The 14,666-nt window shown below is 51.6% G+C and overlaps 1 protein-coding gene across 1 annotated transcript in view; it reads left to right on the forward strand.

Moving 5' to 3' along the window:
• Positions 1-14,666, forward strand: part of Slit1 (slit guidance ligand 1) — a 154,927-nt gene that overhangs the window by 21,412 nt on the left and 118,849 nt on the right. The window contains exons 3-4 of the mRNA XM_005335276.3: positions 377-448; positions 5,122-5,193. Of these exons, the coding sequence (XP_005335333.3) occupies positions 377-448; positions 5,122-5,193 (144 nt within the window). The remainder of the gene's footprint in view (positions 1-376; positions 449-5,121; positions 5,194-14,666) is intronic.

Genomic DNA, 14,666 nt, shown 5'->3' on the forward strand with positions numbered 1-14,666 from the left:
CCTGCCCCCCGCTCTGCCTCTCGGACATGTGCCCTCTGGGTTAAATAAGGGCACCTGCACCAGCAGCTCAGAGCCTCCCTGGGGCACATCTTGGGACCCACTGAGGCAGGCAGCTTCAGAGGGGTCAGCCTGGGGCTCGGGCAGGATGCGCAGCTTGCTGTCAACCTGGGTGTGCTGAGGAGCCTGTGTTGGGGACTTGGCAAGGTTGTGTCCATCCAGGCTGGGACGTGGGTCTGTGTGAGGCCTGGGCACGGCTCCTGTTTTGCCCCTGTGCCAACGTCGCCTGGCAGAGTTCGCCTCAGCTCCTCCCTGGTGCCAGCTGTTTCCGGGAGTTCTGGTCTGACGCTGCAGCTGTCCTGTCTCTTTGTCGCCCCAGGCAGCTGATGGAGAACCAGGTCGTGGCGGTGGAGCGAGGGGCTTTCGATGACATGAAGGAACTGGAGCGGCTGTGAGTACTGGCAGGGCGCAGGCTCGGGGGTGGGGGGCGCTGGGGAGGGCATAAAGGGGATCAGCAGTCAAGCTGCAGATGCAACCAATGAGGGAGCCCCTGGGGGGCAGACCCCAGCCCCCAGCCAGCCTGCCTGTGCTTCACAGTGGAGCCTGCAGCGGGCGGAGCTGCAGCCAGGGGAGAGGTCTCAGGGCATGGGGAGCTGGTGGCAGAGGAACCTGGCAGTGCACTTCCACCATCCCTAGTGCGACTCTCTATTGTCTGTCCCTGAAGATATGTGATGGGAAAACCTCCCCACAAGTCCCTCCTGCCAGGCGTATGCCCTGTTCATTGATTTGTGTGGTTTTTGTTTTTTGGTGTGAGGGATCAAACCCAGGCCCCGGGGCACGCTAGGCAAGCGCTCTACCACCCTGCTGCACCCCCAGGCAGGTTTGTGTGTTCTTAGCAGAAGCCATTCGTGTGCTGAGGGGACCCTCACGATGGCTTAGGTACTCAGAGCAACAGCGGGGACATGGGAAGGTGCCAGCACGTTCTGATTTGCGTGGTTTGTTTCAGGTTTGAGTCTTGATCAGTTTTTGTATATTAGTGACAAGGAGAAAGAAAAGGCTTTTTGCATGGGGTGAGTTAGGCACTCAGTCATGGGGCCACCTGTCTGTCTGTCCCTCCTGCAAAGTCATCTGGTTATAGGTGTCAAGGGTCCTGGAGTTCACGCTCTCTGAATCAGGTAGTCTGTTTTATTTTAAGGAAACAATCAGAGAATCAGAGACATGGTTGAAAAATTTATATATAAGGATTTTCACTGTATATTATTGAAATACAAAAAAAAAATTTAGAAACAGCCATTTTGATGGAGTAAGATATAAAATCACATTTTTTTGAAGAACAGTTGAGACCATGGAAATGTGCCTATATATATTAAGCGGGGAAGGTAGGAAGTGACATTTTTGTAAATAAAACCGCTTACTATGTGAGCAGATTATAAGAGAAAGAAAGCAATTATACTGAGTGGTGGGATAGCAGCGGGCACTTTTCATTTTATTCTCTGTGCTTTTCTCATGGATTTTCTTGAAGTGAGTTTTTAATAGCAATTATAGCTGCCACCGGGTGCCTTATTCTGTGCCAGGAACCAAGGTGAGCTCTTTGACCTGCACTCTCATTTAATCTCAAAAACAACACTGCTGCGAGTGTTATTTTACAGACGGGGAACAGAGGTGCACCGAGGTTAAGTCGCTTGCCCACAGCGGTGCCGACGAGGAGATTAGAACCTGGATCACTTCCCCTTCAGAGTCTGAGCTCCCAGTGACTAGCACCTAATACTCCACCTTTCACTCTAATATCAAAGAGAGGAAGGCATTAAACACAGGGGAAAGAATGCGATCCTCTTGCTGCCTTCTTGCAGCCTGGAAGAAAATCAAGGCAATCTTCTTTTGTGTTCCTCCTCCAGGCCTGAAACTGAGCGATAAGGAGCTCACAGCTAGACCAGATGTGTAGTCCCGGGTCTGCCTCCTTTACAAGGCTTAGAACAAAATACATATTAATGACCTGGCAGTGAGGGGCTGGTTTGGACCTAGCCCCTTCTGGCTCCAGCTCTGTGCTGCTCCGCCCTGGAGGAGGAGGAGATGTGGGGGAGGGGTCTCCACGAAACCAGGGTGGTCCCTGTCCTGCCTGCTGCTACCACCCCAGGCTGGCTAGGGTCTTCTTCTTGGAGTGGTGACTTGTCACTGTAGACTAAGTCCTTCTGTCCTTTTTCAGTTCCTTTCTTCCGGGTGGGTCACCAGCAATTTTACAGGGGACAGTTGTTCTGTCCCTGGAGGTGCCCATGCCTTTTTGTGAATGGCCAGTTAGTGGCCACCCTGTCTGACCTATTGGATACCAGAGGGGATCAGTTTATCATGGGAGCTGGTTGAAGTGGGGAGCTATGAGAAGCCACGTAGACTGTAAACATTTCATTTGCAGTTAAAGCATGTCAATGTGCATTTATTGGCCCCTTCCCCAAATTTATTTATTTATTTATTTATTTATTTATTTATTGACAAGACTTTCTTTTTAGCATGAGACACTCAATCGGTCCTGTATTGCTGTCCTCTCCTAAACCACACTTACATACCTTTTTTAAGATTTTTTGTTTGTTTGTTTGTTTTGTTTTGCTTTCTTCAAGGTGAAGTAAGATTTTTTTTAAAAGCCCTTGGAAGCAATCTTGGTGGAGAATTAAGTCTTCTATTTAATTTAATAGCTCTTTAATTAGCAGCTTTCCATTTTATTGAATCTTTTGAAAGCATTCAGCTTGGTTTTCATAGTGATGGTTTTTTTCTTTTTCCACTTAGTTCATTTGTGAATGAAATTAATGGAATTCCATAAAGTACCTGTGTGATAAATGAGTTTGAGGACAGACATAGCTGGTTCCTGTTAAGTGTAGACATGGAAGTGTGTGGTTCTACTGGCCGGGGAGGATGGGCTACACCTGCTGGCCTGCAGCTGGGAGGACACAGAGCATGCTCAGCTCCCCATGAGCTGGCTGTGTGGGGCTCAGCCGAAATGGGGAGCTACCCACAGGCAGGCTTCCCAATTCCACATCTACACCACTCAGCGTGACTTGGGCAACTCGCTCACCTCTTGGCATCCTGATTCCCTCATCTTTCAAAGAGGGACACTCAGCAAGGCCAACAGACGAACCCTGGGCAGCTGTTAAGAGCCGAGCCCATGGCACTGCGATGGGGTAGTGAGACCTTCCCATGGGGTCATTGCGAGGAGGAGGTTGTGGGCGTGACTGGGAGGCGCTGTTGTCTTATCCAGGAGAGAGAAGTCCACCTCCTTACTCTGCTTTCCCTCCACTGATGGAATATTGCCTATCAGACACCTCTCCCAGAGCCTGGCGCACAGCCAAGGCTGGAATGAGGGTGGCACTGCTACCTTTATTATTCGGAGTGTCCTATAGGTCCCTCGCATGCCGGCTCCCTTCTTCGGTACCCTTTGATTTTCTAAATTTAAACTAGGCATTGAATTCCTTTTTCCCCCTAAATATTTTACAAAAATTGAAGTCAGAAAAATGGGAAAGGCTTGGGGGAAAAACAGTACAAACCCCAGCAATTTTCAGGCCATGGAAACACAGGATTAATGATTGGACCAGCGTTAAGGAACTTGGAGCCACCTGATGTCTCCTCGGGTGGCGGTGAGGATTATAGTGGTGGTCTCTTTCTTTCTCGAGGCAACAGTGTGTTTCCCTAGGAGCCTGCCCTTTAAAGTCAATTTCTTCCAGCTGGTCTCCTAAAGCTGCACATCTAATTGTCTGTACCGTGCTGGAAACATGACAGTCCCCGATGTGGTGACAGTGACAGTTCTCACCTATCAGATGAAAGATGACCTTCTAGGAGGTAACCACAGATGAGTTACTGCTGGCTGCGTAAAATGGAGTTTTTTTTTCTCTCCCTCTAGAAGAATATTTTGGCTGAGTTGGTTTATCATAGTGGTTCCGTCAAAGAACCACTCAAAGTGATAGTGTGTGTAACCCAGGCTGTGCTGTGGCCTTACTGGCAGGGGCTGTGACACACATCAGTGCTTCTGCAGCCTTCATGTGTGCACGAGTCACAGGGGATCTTGTTGAAGTGCAGACACTGATTCAGTAGGCCTTGGGGTAGTGCCAGAGATGGTGCAGCTCCAGGCACGTCCCAGCTGGTACCCAGCAGGCTGTCTGTGGACCAGGGCTGTATATGTTATGAGTCTCAGGCCCCTTGCTGGGCTGAGGTTCTGTAGAGGCTAAACAATAATTATTAACTTTTAATATTGTCTATTATAGATTTCCAAGATTTAGATTGTATCCTTTGCTATATCCTCGATTCTGGTGTCAAAGAATTAGTTGCTTAAGGTGAGAGAAATGAGTTTGGTTAAATGCAGGACAAGTCTGGGTCCTTTCTGCATGATGTCTTCCCATCAGGCTATATTCCAGAACCAGACTTCCTGCTCCTGCCTCTGTTTGTACTGCTGAAAACATCTCTGTCCAGCCTCCAGGGAATTAAAGTCATGGACATACTGTTCAGTCACAAAGGAGGACTGGGGGGTGAAACTCAGTGTGGAGTGCTTGTCTAGCATGCATGAAGGCTAAGTTAGATTTTCAGCACTGAGAGAAAGAAAAAAAAAGGAAGTTTCTATTGTTTGGCATAGAAAGCCACGCACAAACTGTTAAGTGAGAAAAATGCTTGTGGTTGAGCACTTTTCTCTTATGATTTTGGATTTTAAAAGCATGCCTTTTCATGAATAATTAAAAAGATCAAGTTATTTTTATTTTGAAAAAAGACCAAAGCAAACAATAAAAAACATTAAATCATTGCTTCACCACAAGCAATTAGGAATGGGGGATGCACCACAAGCAATTAGGAATGGGGGCTGCTTGGCCATCTTCCCCGTGAGGGCGAATCTCACGTTTCTTGGCCAGTCAGTCCTTGTGCAGGTGATGGTGTCGGGCAGGGAGACTTGGTGAGTGCCTTTCTTGGAGGTCACTCTTGCCCTCCAGGTCCTGGATGGTGGGGTTCCCACTGAAGACGATTCCCCTGGGCCCATACCCTGACCCTGCTAAGTCTTGAATCCGGACCCTTGTGTCTCAAGGGAATTCTAGAGCAGTCCTTTGGATTTCCTGGACACTTAGGTGACTTCCAACTCTTCTGTTCTCTTTTTTTCAGACGACTGAACCGGAACCAGCTGCACACATTGCCAGAACTGCTGTTCCAGAATAATCAGGCGCTGTCCCGACTGTGAGTGATGCTTAGTGTCAGAATATTCTGCCTGTGGTCTTCTCCCCACCTGTGGTCAGTGGGGCCTGGACTTTCTCATGACCTCTCCTGCTGCTCCTCACCTGGCAGGAAGGGTTTGGGCCATCAAAGGCCAGGCCAGGTGCTGTGTGGGACGCTTCTCCATGACAAGTGCTTGAAAGAACCCCAGTTCATCCATCCCATGCGCTGCCCCCAGCAGTGCAGGGGCAGGGGAGCTGGGGTGGCACTGACCTCCGCCAGCCCTTGCAGAGGTCCTTCTTATGCCCTGGATCTCGCGCCTTGGGTTGAATATTGATTCTTTCAGCTATAAGCCCTTCTCAGACTAACTTGTTTTCTGCTCCTTCCACCTTTTAGTAGACGAGCTTACCAACCAGGGTGGAAAGCCATATTTTTATTTGTGGTCAATGTGCTGCTTTTGGGTTTAAAGGACAGTTGCTAATGCTTCTGATCTGTGATTTCCCAGAGGTGTCTGGAATTGTTCTACCATGCATTTCATTTTGTGGACTCTTGGGTTGGACAGGACCCTGAAGATTTACTAAGGAATCTCCTCTTCAGCTCCTTAGCATATCGCCCGCAGCTGTTGCTTGGCTACCTTTAGAGATGGGGTGCTCACTACCTCCCCAGGCAATCCATTCCCTTATTGGAAAGATCTGCATATCAGAAAATTCCTTTTGGGCTGGGATAGAGCTCAGTGGTGGAGTGCTTGCCTAGTGTGTGTGAGGCTGTGGTTTTGATAATCACTGCAAAAAGGAAAAGAAAAAAAAAAGAGTAATTCTTAACTTTGAGCCCTAAACCTGCTTTCTAATGACATGTTTTTCTTAACTTTGCTCTCTATAATGACTTAGAACAGCCATATAAGCTTATGTATTTTTTCAGAGGACTGTTAAGTTTTTGAATTTTGAGTTAGGAGAGTTGGAGGCCCCTTAATTGTTGTCACTAGCAACCTTTGGAACCATTGTCTGGGGCCTTCTGCTTGCCCAACAGGGCACTGGGTGAGAGATGGGGGCTGCTGCTTCCTCCCTGAAGGAGCTCTAGGAGAGCACCCAGGTGGAGGAGGAGGCACCAGGTCATGTAGGTAAGCCTGATGCAGGTGGGGCGAGGTGGCAGGTGGCAGCCTGGGCTCTCTGAGTGCTGGGGGCCTGACTGTGGATGTCTCTCATGTCCCTGATAACTGGAGTGAGTAGCCCTGTGGGGGATCATGCTCCTGTGCACAGCCTGACGTGTGACCATGATGCAGGCAGTGTCTCCAACTGCTGGGACAAGGTTGGAAAGGTATTGTGACTTCCTCAGAGTCCCTCTGAAGCCCCTTTTGGACTCCTAGCCCTATGCTCTTCATGGTTTCATGTCTCAAGGGACTTCTATGCTTTAGCAACTGTCAAATAATCAGATTCTATAACCAAGGGCTGGCACAAGGAAATCTGTTCAAGGATTGAATGGCTTGAGGAGCCTTTGAAGAGGACAGGAGTCTGTGTGACACCTGCTGTTGGCGTTCTCCTGGGCTGGGAGCCAGATGGACCCGTGGCCTTTAGAGACACTGGATGTTCTCACCTGGGCCCTTTGGGAATATGTGCAGGCTCTAGAGCCAGAACTTTCTCTCAGCACTTACTGCTTCTCCCTCCACACTGAACTCTTGGCAGGAGATCCTTCGAATGCAGGCATAGCTGGACCAGGGCCACAGACTATTTAGCTCTCCTCTGTTTCTCTTTCTCTTTTTGGTGCTGGGGATTGAACCCAGGGGCTTCATACATGCTGAGCACATACTCTGCCCTGCCGAGCTACACCCCCAGCCCCTAGACATTTCCTGATCTCTGTAAGGGAGGTGTGCAAGCCAGGAGGACTCTGGGGAGGATTCCCTGCCCCACACCCCCATGTGTCACCCAGGATTGGAGCTCATGCCTCTTATTAATCTGGTTCCTTGTTCCTGGCTGGTGGGCTCCTGAGATCTACACCTCGGAAGTGGTCATAGGGGAGGGTAGAGGAGCTAGTTTACCTCACCTCTACCCCTGTTCTCTGGACCTGAGCGTCTAACTTCTCTGCTAGGTTCCCCCATTGGTCTGGCCAAGAAGCACTTGGGCTGGCTTGGTTCCAGAAACAGAAGCCCTGGCCGGCTGGCGTGGAAGCCCTGGGAGCACCGCATAAGGGCGAAGCCAGCAGGCAGGAATGGAGGTTCACCTGGCCCTCGTGGCACCTGAGATGTGAGGATGCTTCTAGTTTTTCAGAACATCCACCTTATTGTCCCACTCTTCCCTGCAAAGCAGTGCCCCGGGTTTACTGGAGCATCTCAGTTCCTGCCACTTGGGTCGGCCACGTTGCGGACCCCCCTCCTGTTTCCTGTGGCTGAGGCTTTTCGATCCTTGAAGTGTTTGGGATTTCAACTCCTGATTTCTGGAAGAATCTGATTGTTGCATCTTAGGTCAAGGTGATCCTTCCCCTGGCCAGTCAGCTGTACTGGGGCTAGTGGGACCTCTGGACCCCAGGCCTCCTTGGGAGCTGGGGGTGAGAGGGATTCCTGAGAAGGCAGAGTAGGGTGGGAGGTAGTTTCTGGTCTCTCACCTGTTGACCTTCTCTTTGCTTTGGAGGGATCTGTTACTAATCCTTTGCATCTGGAGTAAATTAGGAACTTTCATGCAGAGGCTTTGCCAAATCAGCATGAAAATGGGCTGGAGCAAGACCACATGTGCTGAGAGGGACTCTTGGCCACAGAGTGCAAGGGTGGTGCAGTCCACAGGTTCATTGCTTGGTCTGGGCCGGGCTACTGCGAGGCTTGAAGGATAGTGCAGCCCTCTTTCAGGTGTGCACGCTGTGGCCTGTGGGAGGCGCTAGGGACATGTGAGGGAGCCCACCCTGGAATTGCTTGTGAGGGTGGCCAACCCAACTCCCAGCCTGCAAGTGACCCCACACTTGAGCATTAATCCAGCATCAGTGCAGGTGTCCCCCATCCCTGTGGAGATCAGCTTTCACCAGCATCTCACCCGCTAACTCAGAATCATCCCTCGCTGTGTGGGGACCTTCCCCCAGGGGGCTTTCTTTTCATGGGTGGTGAAGGGTGCCCTGCAGAAGTACCCAGAGGAGGCCATGGAGGGAGGCTGGTCTGCCACCAGGAGAAGGGCTCCATAGGCCACAGGCTAGAATTCAGCGTGGGACAGTCATTGTTGGCAAAGGGAATCTGCTTTTGTACTAGTTTGCTGAGTAGTGAAAGGAGAGGAGACATGGAACCAAGAGGTGATGTTGCCCCTGGGAACATTTCTTGGTGCCCTGAAGTGACAGGTGAAGTCTGTGTTGCCTGAGGATGCTCCCATGGTGGGGGGCCCACCCCCCCTTTAGAAGAGGGCACCCACCTCCTCCTCGTCTAGAGTTAGCCACTGCAGAAGCGAGCCTGCCCGTGACATCTTTTGTTGCCTCTGTGTCCCAGGGAGGACAGGAAAAGTTTCAGGAACTGCAGTCCTTACAGTAATGATCAGGACGAGTGGAAGGTCACCTTGTGCCAGGCTCGTCCTGAAAGACCTGGAAACAGGATCTGGATCTGTCAGCAGCATCTCTGAGAGAGCAGCATTTCCTCCATCTTACAGAGGAAATAAATGCAAACTCAGAGGGTTTGTGACACGGCCAAGGGACGGAGCCAGATTTGAGTCTTGTCTGCTGTTGCTGAAGGTCACAGTAAATATCACCCACCTACTCCCCCCATGCATTCCAACAACCCACCACCCAGGCACCTCCTACCCTCGCCCACCCACCTACCCATCCCTCCACCCCTCCACTTACCACCACCCAGCCTCCCACCGCCTACCCTCCCAACAGGCAGCCCTGTCATCTGTCTCCCTGCTACTTACACATCCCTCATCCTCCATAACCTCCCACTCACCTGGGTTTGGAGTCTGCTCCGTCACCTGCCAGCCAACAACCCCCAGAGGTTGTGATGATGTTTCCATGGACCTGCACAGGGGTGAGGCTCGGGTTAGAGGGCCATGTTCGAAACCTGGCTGCTTTCTGAGAGCAGCAAACCCCAGTTTTCACTGAACCCCAGGTTCGGGGGTGGGGCACAGGTGAGTCGGCTCTCTGTCCTTCCAGGTCCGGCTGCTCTGGCTGGTTGTGTCCCCCCCTGTCTTGTCCAGAAGCTGCATCTGGAAACAGTTCCCTTGGGCCGCCTTTTAGCCTTGAAACCAATATGAGTCCCGACAAGATCGACCTTTTTCGTCTCTGCTGGGCCTAGGGGGAAGAGGGGGGTGGGTGATTAAGGGCAGCCCAGGGCATTTATTTCCCCTTATTTATATCCCTGCTGTAAGGACCACGATAACTCATTAACAGGGCCCTGGTGGTTGGAGCTGCAGGGCTGTGAGATTCTGCCGGAGCCCTGTTGAAGAATGCCTGACCCCAGCGACCCTGTCTCAAGCTGGGTTTAATTAAACTGTCAGCACTGGTCAGAAGAACAAAGCTTCTCTTCCCATCTGGCCCCCAGCCCCCATCGGAGGCAGGGGGGCACTCTCTGCTGAAATGAAGAGCTGTTAAAAATGGATCCGTCTTGCCTCCAAGGAAAATTACCCGAAGCAGGAAGGTGACCTCGCTATTGTGACACGTCTAGGCCAGGCAGCAGGGCGGTGGAACGGAACCAGCCACTCTGACGATGGAGAGACAGTGGGTGAGGAATGGGGCCTTGGCTGGGCCAGGGCCTCCCTCCTGCCGGAACTGCCTCTGGACTCCTTAGGACGCCATCCGTCACTCCTTAGGCTTCCCTTTTCTCAGAAGGGAATGTCATGAGCTTTGCCCGGTGAGATAGTAAATCTGGAGTCGTTCCTGTCAATTATGAGAGAAGCTTCCCTGCTTAGACTGACAGGTCCTTCCTGGGGGACTTTTCACCTTTTGGTCATACTTGCGTGCACAGTAAAGTCCCAGGGCTGATGCAGAGTGTTCCAACTCTCAACCTTCTCTGACTGGGAAACTTGACAAATTTACTTTTTCAGTGAACGCCTTTGGGCCTCGTGTTAAGTGACTTGTCGAGACAGAGTTGAGATTTGAACCCAGGTCTGGCCACCCCAAACCGACACATTTCCTTCAGACCCATCCATACCCAAAGTAGAGGGAAAGAGTTGTCTCAGGGGAGTTTATAAAAATGCAGATTCCCAGGGCCAAGGTCATCAGAGATCCTCCGTCAGTGTGGGAGGATCCAAGAGTTGCAGGATCATCAAGCCCCTCTCTCTCCGGCTTCTCTTTGGGAACCCTTGCTCCCCAGCCTGCGCAGTGAGCCTCTGCTTGCCCCTGGCCTGGTTCCTATGCGAGAGCCACACCAAGGAAGCAAGAAGCCGAGAGCAGACTCTTCACCTCCCGCAGCCACCCGGAGAACAATCTGGGGGATTATGAGTTGGCAATTATGGAGCACTCTGGACTCTCCAAGTGCTTCCCAATCATTAAATCCTTGCCTGCTGTCAAGGCTGGAGCAAAAAAGGCGAGTGTCCCACTGGGCGGCACGGGAGTTTCCTGGAAGGGGTCGGCCAGCCTGAGATTGACATCCCGTACACCAGAGCGCCAGAGTGGCTGATGAGCCCAGCATGGATGAATGTCCTGCACGTAGCCCTGGCAATGTGCTGCAGCCTTTGAATCTACCTCTGTCTCTGGCTGGCGCAGAACCACACAGGCCTTCACAAATATGGACAGTTAAGGGAGCCCAGGAGCCCTGGGGGCAGTGATCAGTCCATGGCCATTCTGGGAGAATGCCCTCGCTGGCATGGTTACACAGGGCTCAAGACCCAACAGGCTACCCCGCCCCTCCTGCAGCCTCGCACTGGTTCCTATGAGGCATATGGGATCATAATCACAGAGAGGAGTCCGGCGAGAGGCACGCATGCAGGAGGGGCCTGGTGTGCATAACTTGGGGGAGGTGAGGAGTTTTTAAAAAGCTGTTTCCAAAACTATACAAATAATTTTGCTAAGATATTGATTGGAAAATAGAGAAAAGCAGAAGATGAGAGATTAAGGGGGTTTTGTTTTTCAAATAAGGCATTTAAATCATACTTGAGCTAACATACAAATATATATTTTTAAAATATATTTTTCAGCTGTAAAAAATATATGTGATGTGAAATATGTCACAACCATCTCCACTATCTATGCCCAAAATGTTGTCATCATCCCAAGAAAACCTTTGCTCCCATTAAACGACTTCTCCCCCAGCCACCATCCTGTGACCCCTGTTCTGTGTGCTGTCCCTAGGGCTTTGCCTACCCCTGGTACCTCGTCTGAGTGGACCCATAGGGTATCCTGTCTGTGACTGGCTTGTTTCTGTGATTTTGAGGTCTGCCCATGGTGTAGCATCTGTCACATGTCCTTCCTTTTCCTGGTGCAACACTACTGTTCTGCCAGGACATGCCACGTTTTCTTTATCCACTCAGCTGGTGCTAGGCATTGGTCACCTCCATCCTCTGAGCCCTTTTAGCACTTGGTGGAAAGAGCCTCTGTGGTGTTCCTTATAACCCTTTGTTCCTGCCTCCCCTACCAGGCTGATCTGGGACTCGAGGAACAGGACCTGCCCTTGTCCCTCCAGCCCAAGTGAGCTCAGCGGACAGGTGGGCTGTGGCTGGTGGGAGGGGACATGTCGGACTCACCTGCTGTTTCCTCTGGGTCCTGGGCTTGGGCTTCGGGGTCTGCCTTGGCCCTTGGCTTCATGGATTTGACCGACTCCGTGCTTTCCAGCTGTCCCCTATTCTGCCTGACCTGGCTTTGACTTGTGGCCCAGAAACATGAAGCCAATTGTTCAGGGCTCAGTGCTGGCTTGTAGGCTAAAGATAACCAATGGTGACAGGTTAAATGGAGTGTCTGGAGAGCCGGCCAGGGCACCCCTCTGTGAGGGCAGTCACAGAGAGCCCAGAAAGTGTCTCCTGCTTCAGAAGGCGGGAGGTGCTTGAGCTGGGGGTGGGGGAGGATCGGATCAAGGAGGAAGTGTGGACCCCTCGGAGGGGGGAGGTGGAGATGAGTTTCCTGAGGCAGACCTGGGGCTATGCTGGTGGTGACTTGTGCACGGTGGGCTCTGATGGGTTCAGTTTGGTTTTTTTTTTGGGCACTGGAGATTGAACCAGGGGCATTTAACCACTGAGCCACATCCCCAGCCCCTTTTTGTATTTTATCTAGAGACAGGGTCTCACTGAGTCACTTAGGGCCTCGCTAAGTTGCTGAGGCTGGCTTTGAACTAGCGGTCCTCCTGCCCCAGCCTTCAGAGCCTCTAGGATTATAGGCATGCACCACTGCACCCGGCTCTTTTCAATTTTTTATTTACAGACAGGGTCTTACTGAGTTGCTTAGGGCCTGACTAAATTGCTGAGGCTGGCTTTGAACTCATGATCCTCCTGCCTCAGCCTCTCAAGCTGTTGGGATGATAGGCATGCACCACTGTGCCCGCTGAGTTCAGTTTTTGGTGGGGATGAGCCAGGGCTTGGCTTGTCCTGGGCCGGCCCTCCTTTAGCTGAGGTGCCAGACAGTGTGTTTCCTGCTTGGGATCCCTGGCCAAGCACCAAGGGATTTGGAGGCTTGAAGAAGACAGGACGAGGTTCCTCAGGCTCTTTGCAGTTTGTGTCATCAGGCTGATGTGCTGTCCTCAAGTGTTGGCGGGACCCTGTAGTTCGGAATCGGTGAAGCAACGCTAGCTTTCTGACACTAGTGAGAAACCTTGCTGGCACTTGATAAATTGGCTCTTAGTTAACAAAAAATATGGGACGATACATTATTAACAAAGATATTTTAACAGCTCCAATCTTTCAAATGTTACCCTCGGGGAGGCATCAAAAGGTTTCTTTCTGGTGACATGGCTGGTCACTGTTGTCTTGTGTTTTAGGCCTGTTCCTCTCCCCACCCGCTCCATCCCTGTGTCCAGAAGCTCCTGGGATGCCCACCTCTGTGGTCAGTCTGGCCCCAGTGTTAATGAGGAACCTCTTGGCAGAAGCCTGATCTTTGTCCCAGGGAAACTTGGAGTGTCTTCAAGGCAGGAGGCCTTGGAGCAGAGGAGGAGTAAAGAGCTGATAAATGATAAACACGTCCCCCCGTCGCTACCAAATCTCTGCCTCTTCCCCCACATTTCCTTCTGGTCCTCCTGCAAGCTGACCTTCCCTAAGGAGATGCAGCCCTCCATCTTGCTGGTTTGGGAGCAGCCCGAGGCTGGCATGAGTGGACCCTCGTGTGGATCCTGGGTGCATGAGTGGACTCTGGCTGGGCAGGGAGGGTTGGGCTTCTCAAATCTGAATTGGGCTTGACGGAGCCTGTCGAGGTGGGCAGTAGCTCGGGAGGAAGTGCTTGTCTTTTAGGAAAAATGGGCAGCGGGAAAATAACACCGTGTGTCCTTAAACCACTGGACACTTTGGGAAAGCTTCTTGGCAAAACTCTCTGGGTCTAGTAGGTGGCATATTTTTTCCATCTTAGTGAGCAGCATGTGGTCAGCTCACGTTCACCAGCTCACTGGAGCTGACCATGAGCACGGAGCCCGTCTCTCCCTGGCGCCTCGTGCATGCCTCAGTGGACCTGGGGCCCTTTTTGCCTTCAAGGGTTTGTCTCACTGAGTGTTCCTCGCTTAGCTGAGATCCTGGGACTTGGCTGTGGTCAGAGCTCCCGGCAGGGTTGCCTAAACTTGTCCCTGGGTGCTGTGGCAAATACCGTAGATGGGTGGACCCTGGAAGTCCAAGATCAGGGTCCCAGCATGGGAAGGTTCTGATGAGGGCCCTCTTCCTGGCCTCCACTGAGCCAGCCACCCTATTGCTGTGTCCTCCCGTGTTGGTAGGGGGGACACACACACCTCGGGAGGCTGAGCTCTCTGTGTCTCTCCCATTGATCCCATCACGAAGGCCCTACCCTCAACCTGACTACTTCCAAAGGCCCATCTCCAAATGCACTGGGGGTTGAGGCTTCACCATGTGAATCTGGCAGTGAGCATAGTTAAGTCCGTGGCTGCTGCCCTGGCCATCTGTATTGCTTCCTACAATACAAATGACCACCAGCTTGGCGGCTTAACACGACACAGATTTATTACCTCATAGCTCTAGAGGTTCGAAGTCCAAATCATGGGGTAGAATTGGGGTGCTGAAGCTCGCCTTCCTTCTGGAGGCTCTCAGGAGAATCCCCCAGCTCCTAGAGGCCGCCCTCATTCCTTGGCCTGCGACTGCATTGCTCTGACTTTGGTTTCACATCTTCTCCAACTCTGACTCTCCTGCCTCCTTCCTTCCCTGGAATCACACTGGACTCACCTCCCCGTCTCAGGATTCTTGCCTACATCACATCTGCAAAGTCCCAGTAAGGTCACATACCTCTGGGCTCCAGGGATTAGGCTGTGGGCATCTTTGGAAATGTCTTTGTTCTGTCTACCACACCCGTCTTTTCCCTTTTGGGCATGAGGACCCTCAGTGGCTGGGAATATGCCAGGCCCCTGTCCGCCTGGTACTATGCAGTTAAGTGCACACCCTCCTAATTCCAGGTGCCCACCA

Source organism: Ictidomys tridecemlineatus, chromosome 1 (assembly GCF_052094955.1).
Source record: "Ictidomys tridecemlineatus isolate mIctTri1 chromosome 1, mIctTri1.hap1, whole genome shotgun sequence".
Classification (NCBI taxonomy): Eukaryota; Metazoa; Chordata; class Mammalia; order Rodentia; family Sciuridae; genus Ictidomys; species Ictidomys tridecemlineatus.